This window comes from Xenopus tropicalis, chromosome 2 (genome assembly GCF_000004195.4).
Source record: "Xenopus tropicalis strain Nigerian chromosome 2, UCB_Xtro_10.0, whole genome shotgun sequence".
Taxonomy (NCBI): domain Eukaryota; kingdom Metazoa; phylum Chordata; class Amphibia; order Anura; family Pipidae; genus Xenopus; species Xenopus tropicalis.
The window spans coordinates 64,067,832-64,084,302 of NC_030678.2; the positions used below are offsets into that span (position 1 = coordinate 64,067,832).

General features: G+C 40.0%; 1 protein-coding gene across 1 annotated transcript in view; it reads right to left on the reverse strand.

Moving 5' to 3' along the window:
- The window catches only part of def6 (DEF6, guanine nucleotide exchange factor), a 67,389-nt gene that overhangs the window by 38,436 nt on the left and 12,482 nt on the right, over positions 1–16,471 (reverse strand). Inside the window, exons 2-5 of the mRNA XM_002941405.5 lie at positions 11,671–11,811; positions 9,520–9,696; positions 2,746–2,964; positions 2,407–2,553 (exon numbers count right to left, since the gene is read on the reverse strand). Coding sequence (XP_002941451.2) covers positions 2,407–2,553; positions 2,746–2,964; positions 9,520–9,696; positions 11,671–11,811 — 684 coding nt within the window. The remainder of the gene's footprint in view (positions 1–2,406; positions 2,554–2,745; positions 2,965–9,519; positions 9,697–11,670; positions 11,812–16,471) is intronic.

Below are 16,471 nucleotides of genomic sequence, written 5' to 3' on the forward strand. Positions count from 1 at the left end.
TGTAGGGTCTTTGCGACAAATTACCCTATCCACCTTTCTAATAATTGAATCCCCTACAACTATAACCTGCCTTCCCTTCCTAGCACTACTCCCCCCACCTGTATTAGAGGTGCCGGGTGCTCTGAGAGTCAGCCTGCTCCATACATGCTAGCTCAGAGCTGCCTTCCCCAGCATCTTCACCTAACGCGGCAAATCTGTTGGTTTGTACAAGCTTTGAACCAGCCCCCCTACCCTTGTGTCCCCTACTTCCCCTCTTAACTGTTACAAATTTGTCTCCCTCATTAACCTCCACTGTCCCTTTCCCCCCCCCCCACTACACCGGCCCCTGCCAGTGGTTGCTCAGTGAGCCTCCTGTTCTCCCCCATGCTTGCAGCTGCCCTCAGTGCTGCCAGTTCCCCCCTTAGATTCTGCACCTCAGATTCCAAGAGGAAAACCCACCTGCATCTCTCACAAGTAAATGCTGCATGGAACTGCTGCTCCAGGACCACATACATGCGACAAGATGCACACTGAGTAACACCAGCAATCATACTGCAACTCATATTGCAACTGGGTACTTACAGTCTCCCGAGTGCAATCCCTTGTATAGTGCCTTTTAAGTTTCAAACGCCTTTTTTGTTTTTAACGCCTGCTATACACTTAAATTTACATGCAACACTTTAGATTACATGCAACTCTCGCTAGCAGCTCCCAAACTCGCTGTGCAGTCAGAAACTTATTGAGGTTCAAAAACGTAATGTTCCAGTGTCTGACTTTCTCAGAAACATCCTTAATTCCTGTGGCCAGAGACTGCGCAGTTCTCTCCTCTCTCCCCTATCCTGCTCCCCCACCCCACTAGAATGCTAATAACTCCCTCCCCCCACCCTTAGGAATATGTGATCACAGCTATAATGGCTAGACTGCAGGCAGGAAGCTACTTAAAATGGCAGCTGTTATCTTAAGCAAACAGAGAAAGCTTCTAAAGCTGTTTACTCAGGTATGGTAATGCTTTCTGTAGAATAAGTATTGTGTTCTAAGTGGCACTAATGTGGCAAATCTATTGGCAGTAAAATTCCAATGTTAGGGTAATTATGTTAAGTAGTAAATTGCAATCAGAATGCATTTAAAGCTGAGATGTGCAGTTGAACTAATGCCTCTGATGAAGTGAGACTGGATTTGCTAAACGCTCTAGGATGGAATCTTTAGACACTTGAGATAGTGTGAGATATTTTATTTGGTTTCATTGTAGTAAACTTTCTTAGCAAAGTTTTGTCTGAGTTGCCTACATCGATTTCTGGAAAGGGGCAGTGATGTGGAAGTCTGAGTTTAAACGTTATGAGACTCCATATTGAAGAAGTAGATTTTGGATCTCGGACTGCGTGGCTGTGAAGGAACAAGAGGTAACTGAGAACTGCGGAGAGTGATCTGTGAGTACCGTTCGTTGGACACAGTAATTAGAACTTGATCGAATACAATCGGGAGTTATACTGTGTTACACAGTCAGTGTTTCTCATCTGTTGGAGATGTGTGAAACAGTGGCACAGCAACAAATACGAAAGTTTCGGATTCATTCAAGCTTCGGTATCATGATTTTCCTATGGCCAGGTTGGAGCTGCAGAGTGCCATTGAGTCCTATGGGAGCCTTCCAAAAACATGCACAGAAGGATCAAAGTCAGAAAGGTTTTCCCGCTGTTTTCGATAGTTCGGATATGAAAATTTTGTGACTTTCAGATCGCAAATACGATATTATCGTGACTATTAAAATTTTTTCGTATGCATTTAAGTGACTTTCCGATCATCAGAAATTATCATATCTTAACCAAATTTTACCCATTTTGGGATTCGAACTTGTACTTTGATGAATCTGCCCCAAAGTGTTTGATTAAACAATACAGGGACTAAAATGTGTGAACAGTACAGGGGCTTAAAGGTGGGAGCAATACAGGAGATAACAATTGTAAACAATACAGGGATTCACAGCCTGAATCTGAGGTGTGAACAAAGCAGGGGGCCAGTTAATCTCAGTACTGATACCATATAAAGTTTGCATATAGGTTTGCAGTCACAGCAGCCAGACAAGTGGGGCAGGCTGTGGGCCGTCAGTTGGACAGCACTGCTTTAGATGGTTTCTTTTAACCTTCCTCTGTATCAGCTAGTAGTTAGGCAGGTCCCAATTAGACAAAAAAACAAAGCTTCTACGTCAAAGAGAATATTTTACAAAACTGTCAAAGAGAATATTTTACAAAATAAAATTTCAGTGTAACAGTTTAATTTGTTGGCATTGCACATAACTTCAGAAAACAGTAGCATGGATCAGGCACATTAATATGAAAGACACTGTTCATATCACTAATATACTTTTGTAACAGAGGTAGCTATATATTTCTTTACATACAGGCTGGATACGGTACTTCTGTACATACTGACCTCCACACCACAGTCTTTATCTATTGTTATGATTCCTTTTCTTTCCTTACATTCCTCACTCAGATAATAACACAAAGAAGTTGGCTTGAGAATGAACCATCGCTCTGTCCATGTTCTTCGCAGGTTAGCCTTCTTCAGTAGGTAACCCTAATTGTGCAGAAGGCCACGAGTGGTAATAAAATAGGATGAGCAAATATTATCTTATAAAGAGATACCACTGAAAACCCAATTAAACAAACAAGGGAAAATACTTTAATCAAATATAGTTGAAGCAATAAAATTATGTGTGGTAGGCTCTAATATTTGTAATAAAATAATAACGAAAATTAAATCACTTACCTGTTTCAGAACATCCTGAATCACCTCTTCATACAAGTCCTGAATTGCTATGCTTAGAGTTTCAGTACTCATGCCCTTTAAGACTTTTGGGGATGTCATCAACTGAAGAAACTCCCAAACAGAGACCACAGGGCTCAATGAAGATAAAACGTCTCCCAACTCTACTTCTGTCACTTCCATTCGTGCTGTAGAAATCAGCTTTTGCAGAAGGTACTGCACCTTGTATATATTTTACATATAAATTGTTATATTTGCTTAATAGTGGTTTAGATGGTAGTACATTTTTTATGTAATATGATAAGATAAGATATGTTTGCAATTTATTGCAAATAGAAGATTTCAACGTTTCAGCTTAGACTCAAGCCATCTTCAGGACACACAATTACAATGTGATCAAGTGATGAAACATATAGCTGAAAAGGGCCCCAAACAGTTTGTGCAAATCCCTCCCCCAACACTACCTCATTCTCTAATCATGATTATATTATATATATATATATATATATTTATAAAACTTCTCAAAAAGAAAAGCGTTTTCTTTACAAAATTCCAGTGTCTCAAGACACTCGAGATATGATGCTACAAAGTAAAATCATGATTTTTGGAAATGTCATCAAAATTGACAAATTTAGGAAACCTTTGCAGCTTGGAAAAGACGTGTGTACCCATTTTAGACTCGGGGGAATGTGTAATTTCCAAAAATATATTGTTTTCTGGAGTGAACATACTTTTTGTAGCTTTATCCTTCATAAAATAAAGTAAATGTGTTGATCTTGCAGTAGCTGAAATGACAGCAATGATAGATCATATGGAGTATCTTCATCTTGGGCCCCCTCCTTAGGTAAACCTATGCACATTGGGCATCAAACTGATCAGTGAATCCCTGATGTTCATATTTAGGGTGTTTTATCTGGTTACCTTATGGCCTGTAGGAAATAAGATGCTATAGAATGGAAGATTTTAAGCAATTTTTAAACATTTCACAAATTTTTATAAAAACTTTAGGAAAACATTTTATCTTGGTAGTTTTGAGTAGACAGACAGTTTTACCTATTCTGGATTTTTCAGAATCTGTTTGGGAGCTGCTAGCGAGTGTTGCATGTAATCTAAAGTGTTGCATGTAGATTAAGTGTATAGTAGGCGTTAAAAACAAAAAAGGCGTTTGAAACTTAAAAGGCACTATACAAGGGATTGCACTCGGGAGACTGTAAGTACCCAGTGGCAATATGAGTTGCAGTATGATTGCTGGTGTGACTCAATGTGCATCTTGTCGCATGTATGTGGTCCTGGAGCAGCAGTTCCATGCAGCATTCACTTGTGAGAGAAGCAGGTGGGTTTTCCTCTTGGAATCTGAGGTGCAGAATCTAAGGGGGGAACTGGCAGCACTGAGGGCAGCTGCAAACATGGGGGAGAACAGGAGGCTCACTGAGCAACCACTGGCAGGGGCCGGTGTAATGGGGGGTGGAAAAGGGACAGTGGAGGTTAATGAGGGAGACAAATTTGTAACAGTTAAGAGGGGCAATTAGGGGACACAAGGGTAGGGGAGCTGGTTCACAGCTTGTAAAAACCAACAGATTTGCCGCTTTAGGTGAAGATGCTGGGGAAGACAGCTCTGAGCTGGCATGTATGGAGCGGGCTGACTCTCAGAGCACCCTGGGAGCCGGCACCTCTAATACAGGTGGGGGGAATAGTGCTAGGAAGGGAAGGCAGGCTATAGTTGTAGGGGATTCAATTATTAGAAAGGTGGATAGGGTAATTTGTCGCAAAGACCCTACATGCCGAACTGTGTGTTACTTGCCTGGTGCTTGGGTTCGGCATGTGGTGGAACGAGTGGACAAATTGTTGAGAGGGGCTGGGGAAGACCCGGCGGTCTTGGTACACATAGGTACCAATGACAAAGTTAGAGGAGGGGGGGAAGTCCTCAAGAACGATTTTAAAAAGCTAGGTGCAAAGTTGAGGGCGAGGACTTCCAAGGTAATTTTATCAGAGATATTACCTGTGCAACGAGCAACGTTAAGAAGGCAGCGGGAGCTCAGGGAGATTAATGCGTGGCTGAGAGACTGGTGCAGGGAGGAGGGCTTTGGGTTTCTCCAGAACTGGGCTGATTTCTCAATCGGCTACAAGCTCTTTGCCAGGGATGGGCTGCACCTCAATGATGATGGGGCAGCTGCTTTGGGGGAAAAGATGGCTAGCGGGTTGGAGGAGATTTTAAACTAGGAGTGGGGGGGGAGGGTGCAGCGGAAAACTCTGTGGTAGACAGGATAGATGAGGTAGCGGGCATAGTAAGGGAAAATGGGGGAGGAGACTTGCTTCGGGATACTGATAATGGCAGGGAGGCCCATAAGTTGTTTACATGTCATTCTCACGCCGGAACCAGTATTAAATATATGTTTACCAATGCAAGGAGTCTGACTGGTAAAATGGGAGAGCTGGGGGTACTGGCGTTGGAGCGGAAATATGATGTGATTGGTGTTGCTGAAACTTGGTTGAATGAGTCTCATGACTGGGAAGTTAATATTGGGGGGTATACATTGTTTCGGAGGGACAGGGGCAATAGAAAAGGAGGAGGAGTGTGTCTGTTCATTAAACAGGAATTAAAAGCAAATATTAAGGAGGAAGTGATGGGGGTAACAGAGGGAGCTGAATCCTTATGGGTTGAGCTTCTCACAGATAGTAAAGAACTAGAATCTACCAAACTAATTGTAGGGGTATGCTATAGACCCCCTAATGTAAGCGAAGAGGAGGAGGCCCAGCTCCTGTTGCAAATAGAAAAGGCTGCTAGTTTGGGGCAAGTGATAATAATGGGGGATTTTAATTACCCTGATATTGACTGGAGCAATAGTACTGCCAGGACAGTAAATGGGAACAAGTTTATAAACTTGCTGCATGACAACTTTATGTCACAGGTTGTTGAGGAGCCAACCAGGAACCATGCTATACTAGATCTAGTGATCTCTAATGACCCAGAACGTATAGCAAATGTGCAAGTGGTTGAACCCCTGGGTAATAGTGACCATAATGTTATTTCATTTGATGTTTGGTGCAGGAAACAAATTTACACGGGGGCAACAAAGACACTTAATTTTAAGAAGGCAAATTTTAGCTCCTTAAGGGCAGCGCTTCAGGGCATAGATTGGGGCTTTATGTTTTCTGATAAAAACACAGAGCAGAAATGGTTGTCATTTAAAATGATATTAAATCATTACTGTTCTCAATTTATTCCATTAATAAGAAAAAGTAGAAGTGTTAAGAATCACCCTATGTGGCTTAACTCTGAGGTAAAGAAGTTAATAGGAAAAAAAAAGGAAAGCTTTTAAGAAATATAAGTCAGAGGGGACAGTAGCTGCGGTTAATGATTATAAACACTATAACAAGTGTTGTAAAACAGCAATCCGGAAGGCAAAGATAGAAAATGAGGAGCGAATCGCGGCCGAGGCTAAGACTAACCCCAAAAAGTTTTTTAAGTATATTAATAGTAAAAAGATGCAGGTTGAGGGTGTGGCCCCATTGAGTTATAATAACAATATGGTTACAGCGGATACAGAAAAGGCAGATGTGCTTAACCAGTTCTTTTCTTCTGTGTATACAGTAGAGGAGCCAGTGGGCCAAGTCCCACCCATTAGCTTCACTGTTGCCTCAGCTCCAACTACACAGTGGTTGGCACAGGATATGGTGCTTAAAGGGTTACACACGATAAATGTAAACAAGGCACCTGGGCCAGATGGAATACACCCTCGAGTACTGAGAGAGCTAGGGGCAGAATTGCAGTGGCCCTTGTTTCTGATATTCTCAGACTCTCTTTCATCAGGTATGGTACCTAGGGATTGGAAGAAGGCGAATGTCATTCCCATATTTAAAAAGGGAGTAAGATCTCAGCCTGGCAATTATAGGCCTGTAAGTTTGACATCCGTGGTGGGCAAGTTATTTGAAGGCTTGTTAAGGGATCACATTCAAAATTATGTAGTGGAGAATGGCATTATGAGCAGTAATCAGCATGGCTTTATGAAGGACAGGTCATGTCAGACCAATTTAATTGCTTTTTATGATGAGGTAAGTAAGAAGCTGGACAGTCGGGATGCAGTAGATATAATCTATTTGGATTTTGCCAAAGCATTTGATACCGTTACCCACAAACAACTGCTTTCTAAGCTAAGGCATATTGGTCTTAGTGAAGTCCTTTGCACATGGATAGAAAACTGGCTACAGGATCGGGTACAGAGGGTGGTTGTTAATGGTACATTCTCTACTTGGAATAAGGTTCTCAGTGGGGTCCCTCAGGGTTCTGTACTGGGTACACTTTTGTTTAATTTGTTCATAAATGACTTAGGGGAGGGTATTATGAGTAATGTATCAGTGTTTGCAGATGACACAAAACTCTGCAGACCAGTCAATTCTATCCAGGATGTGACATCCCTGCAGCAGAATCTTGACCAACTGGCAATCTGGGCAGCTAAGTGGCAGATGAGATTTAATGTGGATAAATGTAAGGTCATGCATCTGGGATGTAAAAATATGCAAGCCCCTTATACCCTTAATGGGACTGCACTAGGCAAATCCATAATGGAAACGGACCTTGGAGTCCTTGTAGATAATAAACTTGGCTGTAGCAAGCAATGCCAGGCAGCAGCTGCAAGGGCAAACAAGGTTTTGAGCTGTATTAAAAGGGGTATAGATTCACGGGAGGAGGGGGTTATTCTTCCCCTTTACAGAGCGCTGGTAAGGCCCCATCTAGAATATGCTGTTCAGTTTTGGTCTCCAGTGCTCAAACGGGACATTATTGAGTTAGAGAGGGTCCAGAGAAGGGCAACTAAGCTGGTAAAGGGTATGGAAAGTCTCAGTTATGAAGAAAGACTGGCCAAGTTGGGTCTGTTTACACTGGAGAAGAGGCGCTTAAGAGGTGACATGATAACTATGTATAAATATATAAAGGGATCATATAATAAACTTTCTAATGTTTTATTTACCAGTAGGTCCTTCCAATGGACACGAGGGCACCCACTTCGTTTAGAAGAAGGGAGGTTCCATTTAAATATTCGGAAAGGATTTTTTACTGTGAGAGCTGTGAAGTTCTGGAATTCCCTCCCCGAATCAGTCGTGCTGGCTGATACATTATATAACTTTAAGAAGGGGCTGGATGGATTCTTAGCAAGTGAGGGAATACAGGGTTATGGGAGATAGCTCTTAGTACTAGTTGATCCAGGGACTGGTCCGATTGCCATCTTGGAGTCAGGAAGGAATTTTTTCCCCTCTGCGGCAAATTAGAGAGGCTTCAGATGGGGTTTTTTGCCTTCCTCTGGATCAACTAGTAGTTAGGCAGGTTATATATAGGCATTATGGTTGAACGTGATGGACGTATGTCTTTTTTCAACCCAACTTACTATGTTACTATGTTACTATGTTCTTTCCAGAAATGTATAGGTTTTTAGGAAAACCTTCTGTTAGTGTAATTTTTGGCCTTGAAATCTAAAGTTTGCAGCTTTCTAGAGCCGTGCTTTGGAAATGTGGTAGTTACTGCTGGGGGGTTTTGACCTATAAGTGAGAAATGTCCATAAAACTAAGCATATTTGGTATTGGTGCAATCAGGAGACCTTAGATTTGCCGAACCAATTACAGGCATAAAATAATTTATGTTTCTGATGTGTATATATTATGAAGAATATTATTTTTTTTTAAGTTTTTAGATATTTAGAAGCCTATTATCTTGTTACAGAAGTACAATTATGCTAAAATCTAATTTTGAAAAAAAAAAATATCATTTTCCTAGGTAAACTAAAAGCCCCCAAGAAAGGCCCTAAAGTGAAAGAGCACAAAATGTTCAAAAACTGTTCAGCAGTTCCCAAAGCATCAAATCAGCTGGCAGTGAAATGATTAATGCTCTAAAACCTGATGTGCTAGGCTGTCCCGTTGGACAGTCTAATGAATATGTGAGGGTTACCAGGACTTTGATCCTAGACATTGGATACATTGTTAATGAACAATGTTGCAAACAGCACCTGTCTTTAGGCACATAAATAACTACTCTATTTGCAACTGTTTCTATGTATGTATATAGTTTGTTTTATAGTCTTACACTGGTGTTTGCTTTTTCTATTTTAATACACAGTTTCACATGTTTGTTTACTGTGGTTGTTATGACAACCAGTGTTTTTTTTTTTTTGTGCCATTCACAATTGGGGGAGGGTATTTAGCAAGTTGTGCACATTTTGATTATTCACAAGCATTCCCAATGAGTGCTGTACTATGCTTTTTATTATATTTTTATTAAAAAATGTATTTAGATGAAGCAGGGTTTTACTTATGAGCTTGCTTATGCAGTATATTTTATCGAGACCTACATTTTTTGGGGGTATAGTTTCCCTTTAATACTGGCAATATTCTCCCATTTAATTAGCACAACTTTCGACACACCTTCCTTTTTTCTAAAGGTGTCAATACACATAGCAATAACGATCTTTCCTGCGACCATCGTTCCCACCCTCTACTGACGTTCAGGGCTGAATCATCAGATATGGTGGTAGAAACAATAGAAATTCTACCTCCACCTGCCGATTCAGCTCTAATCATAGATTTTGCTTGGGTGCCTTCATACCATCATATTGGTGCGTGTATAGAATAAGCTTTAGGGTGGCTGTATGTATGATTCCCCTCCATCAACACTTCTCTGTAATTTATAAGAGCAGACTGAGCAAATGCATGTTTGTGAATTATTAGGAGCCTGATTGGAGGCTTTTTTATGTATCTGGGAATGAAACACAACACATTTAACTGTTTTACCTCATCAGCAACCATGATGACAGGGTAGGAATCTTCTGAAAGGTAGTTAAAGAGACACCATAGACGAAAGGAATCTCTGTTAGATAGTGAAGTTTGCACTGGACGGTAGTTTTTCTTTGCTGTTAAGGTCCAGCATAATTCATGGAAGCTCTCCTTCACAAAGGTTCCTTCTACTACCTTTGGCAATATCAAAACAAAAAAGAACATATTCAAAACAAGGAGACAAAAAGGGTGAGTAAATTGCCACTTCCATAATTAAGGAAGTAGAAGTGTGAGTAAAATAATAATTAATAAATAATAACATTGGGCATGATTCAATTTAATGTAAATGGATGACCACCTAGACAAACTGCTAATTTCAAAATAATATTTGATTAAGTTCATTAAGTTCAAATCTTAACAATGTAAGGTTTTATTGGATAAGATACTGCTGCATTTAGCCTACTGTGCTGTCGCTGCACCATTCTTACTCTGCACAGTGTACTATTAAAATATGTCCCATTTGCTCCTTCTTTACACCTCTCTATGTATCATAAATGTATATTCTCCTCCCATGTGCTATCTACATATTTCTATACTCCGTGTGTAGCATTCATTCTCTTCTCCATTTAATGTTTGCTATTCCCTTATGCTGTTTCCCATGTGCTATCTTTATTCGTATTTCAATCCTCTCAGTGTGCAATCTTTCCTTACATTCCTTGTTGTCCATATGGCAGTCCCTTCCATTATTTTTTGCTCAGTGTTTTATTCTCTACTTTTTTCCTATCCCTCCCTGTGCCATTCTATTTCTATCTGTTTTATCTAAATAAGTTAGATGTGGGGCACTCATTTTCCCTACCAGGTCTGCAGTGATACGACATTACTACTTACCTAGCAGCTGCTATCATGATGTGTGCAAAATTATAAGAAATAATGGAAGCCAGAAAGTTCTTGCAGAAAACTCAAACAGAACTGGTTTTATTGTCCAAGACAATTATTCCACAGGGTTATGCAGACGTAGAACAATGGATTGGCAGGTTCAATGCAGAGCAAGCAATGTAAAGATGCACCACTGTGTAGAATAGTTGGTAAGCAATTCTTTATCATTAGGGTTTCCACCTTAATGTATTGGATCCCAAACAGCGGACATGGATCAGAGAGAAGACTATGCCTGATACCCTTGTCACTACTCTGGTCCCTACACTAAGGCAGCACAGCCTGTGAAGGAGAATACTTCCAGCAATCTCTCCTGGTTGGAGCCAGAAAACTGCTCTTGCTAACTCAAGCTGACTATCTCACATTCCTAAAATATGCTATTACAAAAATATCCTGCTCTTACTAGACCCTCGTTCACAGGGTCCCTTCTGCCCAACTTCTCCAAAGGTAATTGTCCCTCTGGGGCAAGATGGCTTTACTGGGGAAATGTTGATACCAGACTCAGTGGAACATCCACCTGGTTTAACAGATGCAGGCTAAAGAGGAAGATCAACCCCCTGCTAAACACTATATTATAGTGTGCAGGAAGCAGTCATACCAATGGGCCAATAATAGTAGATTAAATACATGGGCATCTTCCAGTAACTGTGAATTTAAAAAGTGTAGGGTTTAAAACCATACAGAATGTTAACCTTATAGGTCCTTACATTAGTATTAGATGTAAGAAACCAACTTTTCCTATACTCCTATGCAGGGCCAATTTAAAGAAATAGTTCAATGTAAAATAAAACTGGGTAAATAGGTCATGCAAAATAAAAAAAATGTTTCTAATAGAGTTAAATATAATCTATAAAGACTGGAGTGGGTGGATGCCTAACATAATAGCCAGAGCACTACTTCCTCCTTTCAGCTGTCTAACCTCTTAGTCAGAGAATTGAAGGGGGGGGGGCATATAACACATAACTGTTCAGTTAGTTTGCTTAAAAGAAAACAGTTATGTCCCATATAGGCGCCCCCCCTCTAACCACCTGTTGTTTACGGAATGGTGGTGGAGGCGGAGGTGCAGGGTTATAGCTGTGCAACTGCTTCACTTTACAGTGAATGAAATTGGATGGAATTGCATTTAATGATTCACATGGATGGGAAATTTACAATTACCATATCCTATTTAATTGAATCAGGCCCAATGTTTGGAGGGAAAGAGTTACTATATTTTTGGAGAATTTAGAATCCCACCTTATCCAGTATGTATTGATTCAAATAAGGCATATATCCTTGGCTGGATACAGGCCCATCATCGTCATCACGAAAGTGATCTTCCAAAGCCACAGGGTCATGAGGGATACACAATACAGTATATAGGTTGTGTGACAGCACCTTAAAGAGAGAAGAATATAATAAATATAACCTATTCATATATATATATATATTATATATATATATATACACAAAGTGCAGAGTGGGGAGCACACCAAAAAAGTTCTTTACAATACCTGGGTTCCAGAGCAAAAGTAGTAGGATAGCAATAGACAGTGTCGGCACTCTCAGGATTTCCACGATCGTTTTTTAAGGACAACAAATCATAATTGAATGCAAAAGGTGAAATTTATTAGTCCTAATAAATCTCACCTTTTGCATTCAATTATGATTTGTTGTCCTTAAAAAACGATCGTGGAAATCCTGAGAGTGCCGACACTGTCTATTGCTATGTATATATATATATATATATATATATATATATATATATATAGACTGCTGTAGAAGGAAGGGCACTCGCAATAATGTAAAGGATCAGTGGCCTGGGTGCAGTCCAAATCACAATCGCATAGATACTCGAACAGAAGGACCGCTTCACACAGGACTTATGAAGAAATGTAGTTTTATTCACGCATCACAAATGGAGACTGACGTTTCGGCCGGACTCCCAGCCTTTCTCAAAGTAACATATTGTGTAAACTGCACACCTAAATACATTCAGTGGCGGGAAACAAGGTAATGACGTGGGACGTGACGTGTATCCAAACGGACCAAAATTGAAATATTCAAACACCAACACTTAAACTAATAAAATCAATAAACATAAACAAGTGTATAATGTACAAAAATCTCGTGGGTAGTTCTAACGATTCTTTTCTCTATATATATTCTATGGCACCTGTAATTTCTGCAAATATCTTAGTAGACCTACATAAGTAACATCAGGTTAATCAGATCGAACCGACAGATTTAAGTCATATATCAGGCATACACAGAACCATTGCTTAGTATGTCTATATGCTAAGTTAGAGTATATTTGTTCATATATAGATAGTTATAGAGCAGTCACACCTCCGTGTGATGTAAGCGATCACACAGGTGTTGCTAGGACTGCGCTTGCTTAGTAACTGAAACCCACGATATAAATACCATATATACATAGATAGAGACCTAGAAACATAAATAGTAAGTGACAGCAATCGGAACTTTATCCCAGAGTACTATAGAAACTTACCAAAAGAGTGTGTAAACGAAGTGACTGATAGAAAGAGATCAGATGGTGAGGCACGAAGTACTTACAGTGTCGAGCAGCCCATTGTCCATAACAGTACAGATCCAGCATAGGGAGGAATTTGGGAAGTAGAATGAAGCGACAGACAAGTAAATAGATGTCAAGCCGTACCGGTACGAGGACACATTAACAGGCCCGGATTTGTGGAGAGGCCACAAAGGCCCGGGCCTAGGGCGGCAGAAATGTAGGGGCGGCATGCCGCCCCACCGCAACGGAATTTTTAAAGTTTTTTTCAATACGGAGCAGTGGGAACTTCTCCCCACTGCTCCGTATGGGGCTTTAAATGTATGCACATGCGCGCTCACGGGGCTCGCAGGGGGGGCGGGGTAGGGGGGACGAGCGGTTGTTCGCTCGTTCGCGCATACGCATTTGGGGGGGGCCGGGCCGATCAACGGGGGTGGCCTAGGGGCGCCCAGAAAACAAATCCGGCCCTGCACATTAAGACTATATAGAGCTGTAGCGCTTGCGCCGCTAAACAGCTTCGGCTCAGAGCTTCGTATAAATTAGGTGAATGTAAGGTCCTATTCCTAATATAAAGAAAGATTACCTGTAGAAAATAAAGTACGGGGCCGGGACACTGAAGCGTGCAACATCTGAAAGAGCCGAAGTAGAACACCCCAGAGAACATCTTAAGAGAGTGTAATAAAATATTGTAGCAAAAGGAGATGTAACAGATATTTGTAGCAAGAAGAGGTTTGTGTCGAAAAACGGAAACAACTTTGTGGAGAAAGAAGCCAAATCTTACTACCCAAGGTAAGAGACAAAGAAGACATAATAGAAGCGTATAAGATAGGTATAAACGAGACATAAAACATAAAAGGAATTATCTTAAGGTTTAATCTAATCTTATCTAACACATATATTGTTATGTAAGTTATAGCAGATATTTTGGTCTACCGACAAAATGTATTTTAAGCATAAGGACCAATAATTTTCACGAATCCTGTACACCCCACAGGAAAATGTTCCGAAGTATTTCACCCTTATTGTAATAAAGCTATTAAGGCAAATAAAAAGAGGAATAGGACACAAATTCATTCAGTCCCATTGGATTCAAGGTGTTCAGTCTATGGATCCACCGTAGTTCCAATTGTAGTAAGGATCTCTAGAACTACCCACGAGATTTTTGTACATTATACACTTGTTTATGTTTATTGATTTTATTAGTTTAAGTGTTGGTGTTTGAATATTTCAATTTTGGTCCGTTTGGATACACGTCACACGTCATTACCTTGTTTCCCGCCACTGAATGTATTTAGGTGTGCAGTTTACACAATATGTTACTTTGAGAAAGGCTGGGAGTCCGGCCGAAACGTCAGTCTCCATTTGTGATGCGTGAATAAAACTACATTTCTTCATAAGTCCTGTGTGAAGCGGTCCTTCTGTTCGAGTATATATATATATATATATATATATATATAATGTAGACAGTTAGTATATATGTATACTGAGATAAAGCAGAGCTGACAGTGCACAGAATACTTCATTACTCTGACTTGTGGTGTCCCCCCTCCTCCCCATTTCCGTTTCTCTTTCTCTCTGCTGTATCCTGTTCTGCTGAGGTTTTCCTGCTGTATGAAGATAAGCGTAATACCAGCACATACCAATCACTCCACAGAAACACAGAAGAAAGACATATGTCAATTACAAAAAGGCCATCTCCCATAGACTTCATCTTTATCAAATTTTTGAAAGTGATTTATTATTACAGACTCTTTCTCTGTAGTAATAAAGCAGTACCTTGTACTTGATCCTAACTAAGATATTATTAATCCTTATTGGAGGCAAAGCAATCATATTCAGTTTAACTAATGTTTAAATCATTTTTACTAAACTTAGGGTATGGAGATCCAAAAAATCCCAGGTCCCAAGAATTGGGGATAACAAGTGCCATACCAGTATATATCACACACACATTAGTTACAAAATTCTGTTAGCTATTTTTTTGTAGGCTGTATATACATAATTCTAAAATATTTGTCTGCATACCAAATTTTATATAGGCTCCACAATTATCAGTAGTTTGATAATTGATAATTGTGTGTGCATGAGTGCAAAAGGCCTTAACTTGATTTTTGCTGCATAACTTTTTTTGGAATTAAAATTAAGCCATGGCAAATAGGCTTAATTAAGAAAACTATCCCTAATTCAACAACAGATTGAGAGCCACAGCAGTTGATGTAGAGCTGTCCACCCCTGATGAATGCAGATTTGGTGACTTTTCCACCACAAATTGGAAGTGACGTCACACGCATGCAAAAATGCTCTTCTGAAGCAGCCAAAAGATCACATGCTGGCAGAATGTAATTAGAAACTAACAAACTAAACTGTAACAATAGTATATCATAGTAGGCACTATGAAATCTATTATTTGTTAACTAGAATATGTAAATGTATTTGTATAGTACAGACTAGCTGCACTGCTTTCTATCATACTGTCGGAAGGAACATTACACATTTTACATTTATCATGCTGTGTAAAAAGGGGAGTAAAACATTACTGGTGATGTTGCTCATAGCAGCCAATCAGATGCTTTGGTTTGGTTTTCTAACTGTTGAAATCTAATTGCTGACTGGTTGCCCCTGGGCAACATCACCGGTAATGCTTCACTCAACTTTTTACACAGCATGATAAATATACCCCCTTAGGGGTATATCTATCATGCTGTGTAAAAAGTGGAGTAAAACATTACCGGTGATGTTGTTTGGTTTTCTAACTGTTGAAATCTAATTGCTGATTGGTTGCCCTGGGCAACATCACCAGTAATGCTTTACTCAATTTTTTACACAGCATGATAAATATACCCCTTAGTGTTGGTAGGTCACTTTGCCATGTATCATATGCCATTTGAAAGGGTGATGGAAGTGTATACAAATAATTGGCTTACAGGGAAGAAACAATCTTGGAATCATCACAAAAACAAAATTACTCACAATTCTGACAGATCCATGTCCTGTTCCAAATTGTACATGAAAGATATGTCTCAACTAAAGATACCTGAACAACGGTGAGCCCTAAACTTTCCCCTCAAGGCTGTTTTGTCTTATGAAGAATTGACCACTGCTTACCCAAGATATTTAATTTTCTTAACTGACCAAAACCAAATTGTGCCCAATATGTGTAAATTCTCCAGGAATAAGTTTATCTACATTGTGACCCCCCTTTGGCCCCCCAGACCCAAAAAATTAAGCAAGGTGGGGGCTGCATCCCCTTGGCTGCCTCAATGTGGCACTTGGGACAAAATGCCCCTGGCCATTCCAAGAAAGTTCACACAACAATACTATTAGTTTGTGCCAGCATGGTTTTATGCATAACAGATCTTGCCAGACTAATTTAGTCGCCTTTTATGAGGAGGTGAGTAGGAACCTTGATGCTGGAATGGCAGTTGATGTCATCTACTTGGACTTTGCTAAAGCGTTTGATACAGTACCTCACAGAAGGTTAATGATCAAATTAAGGAATATTGGCCTAGAACATAATATTTGTAA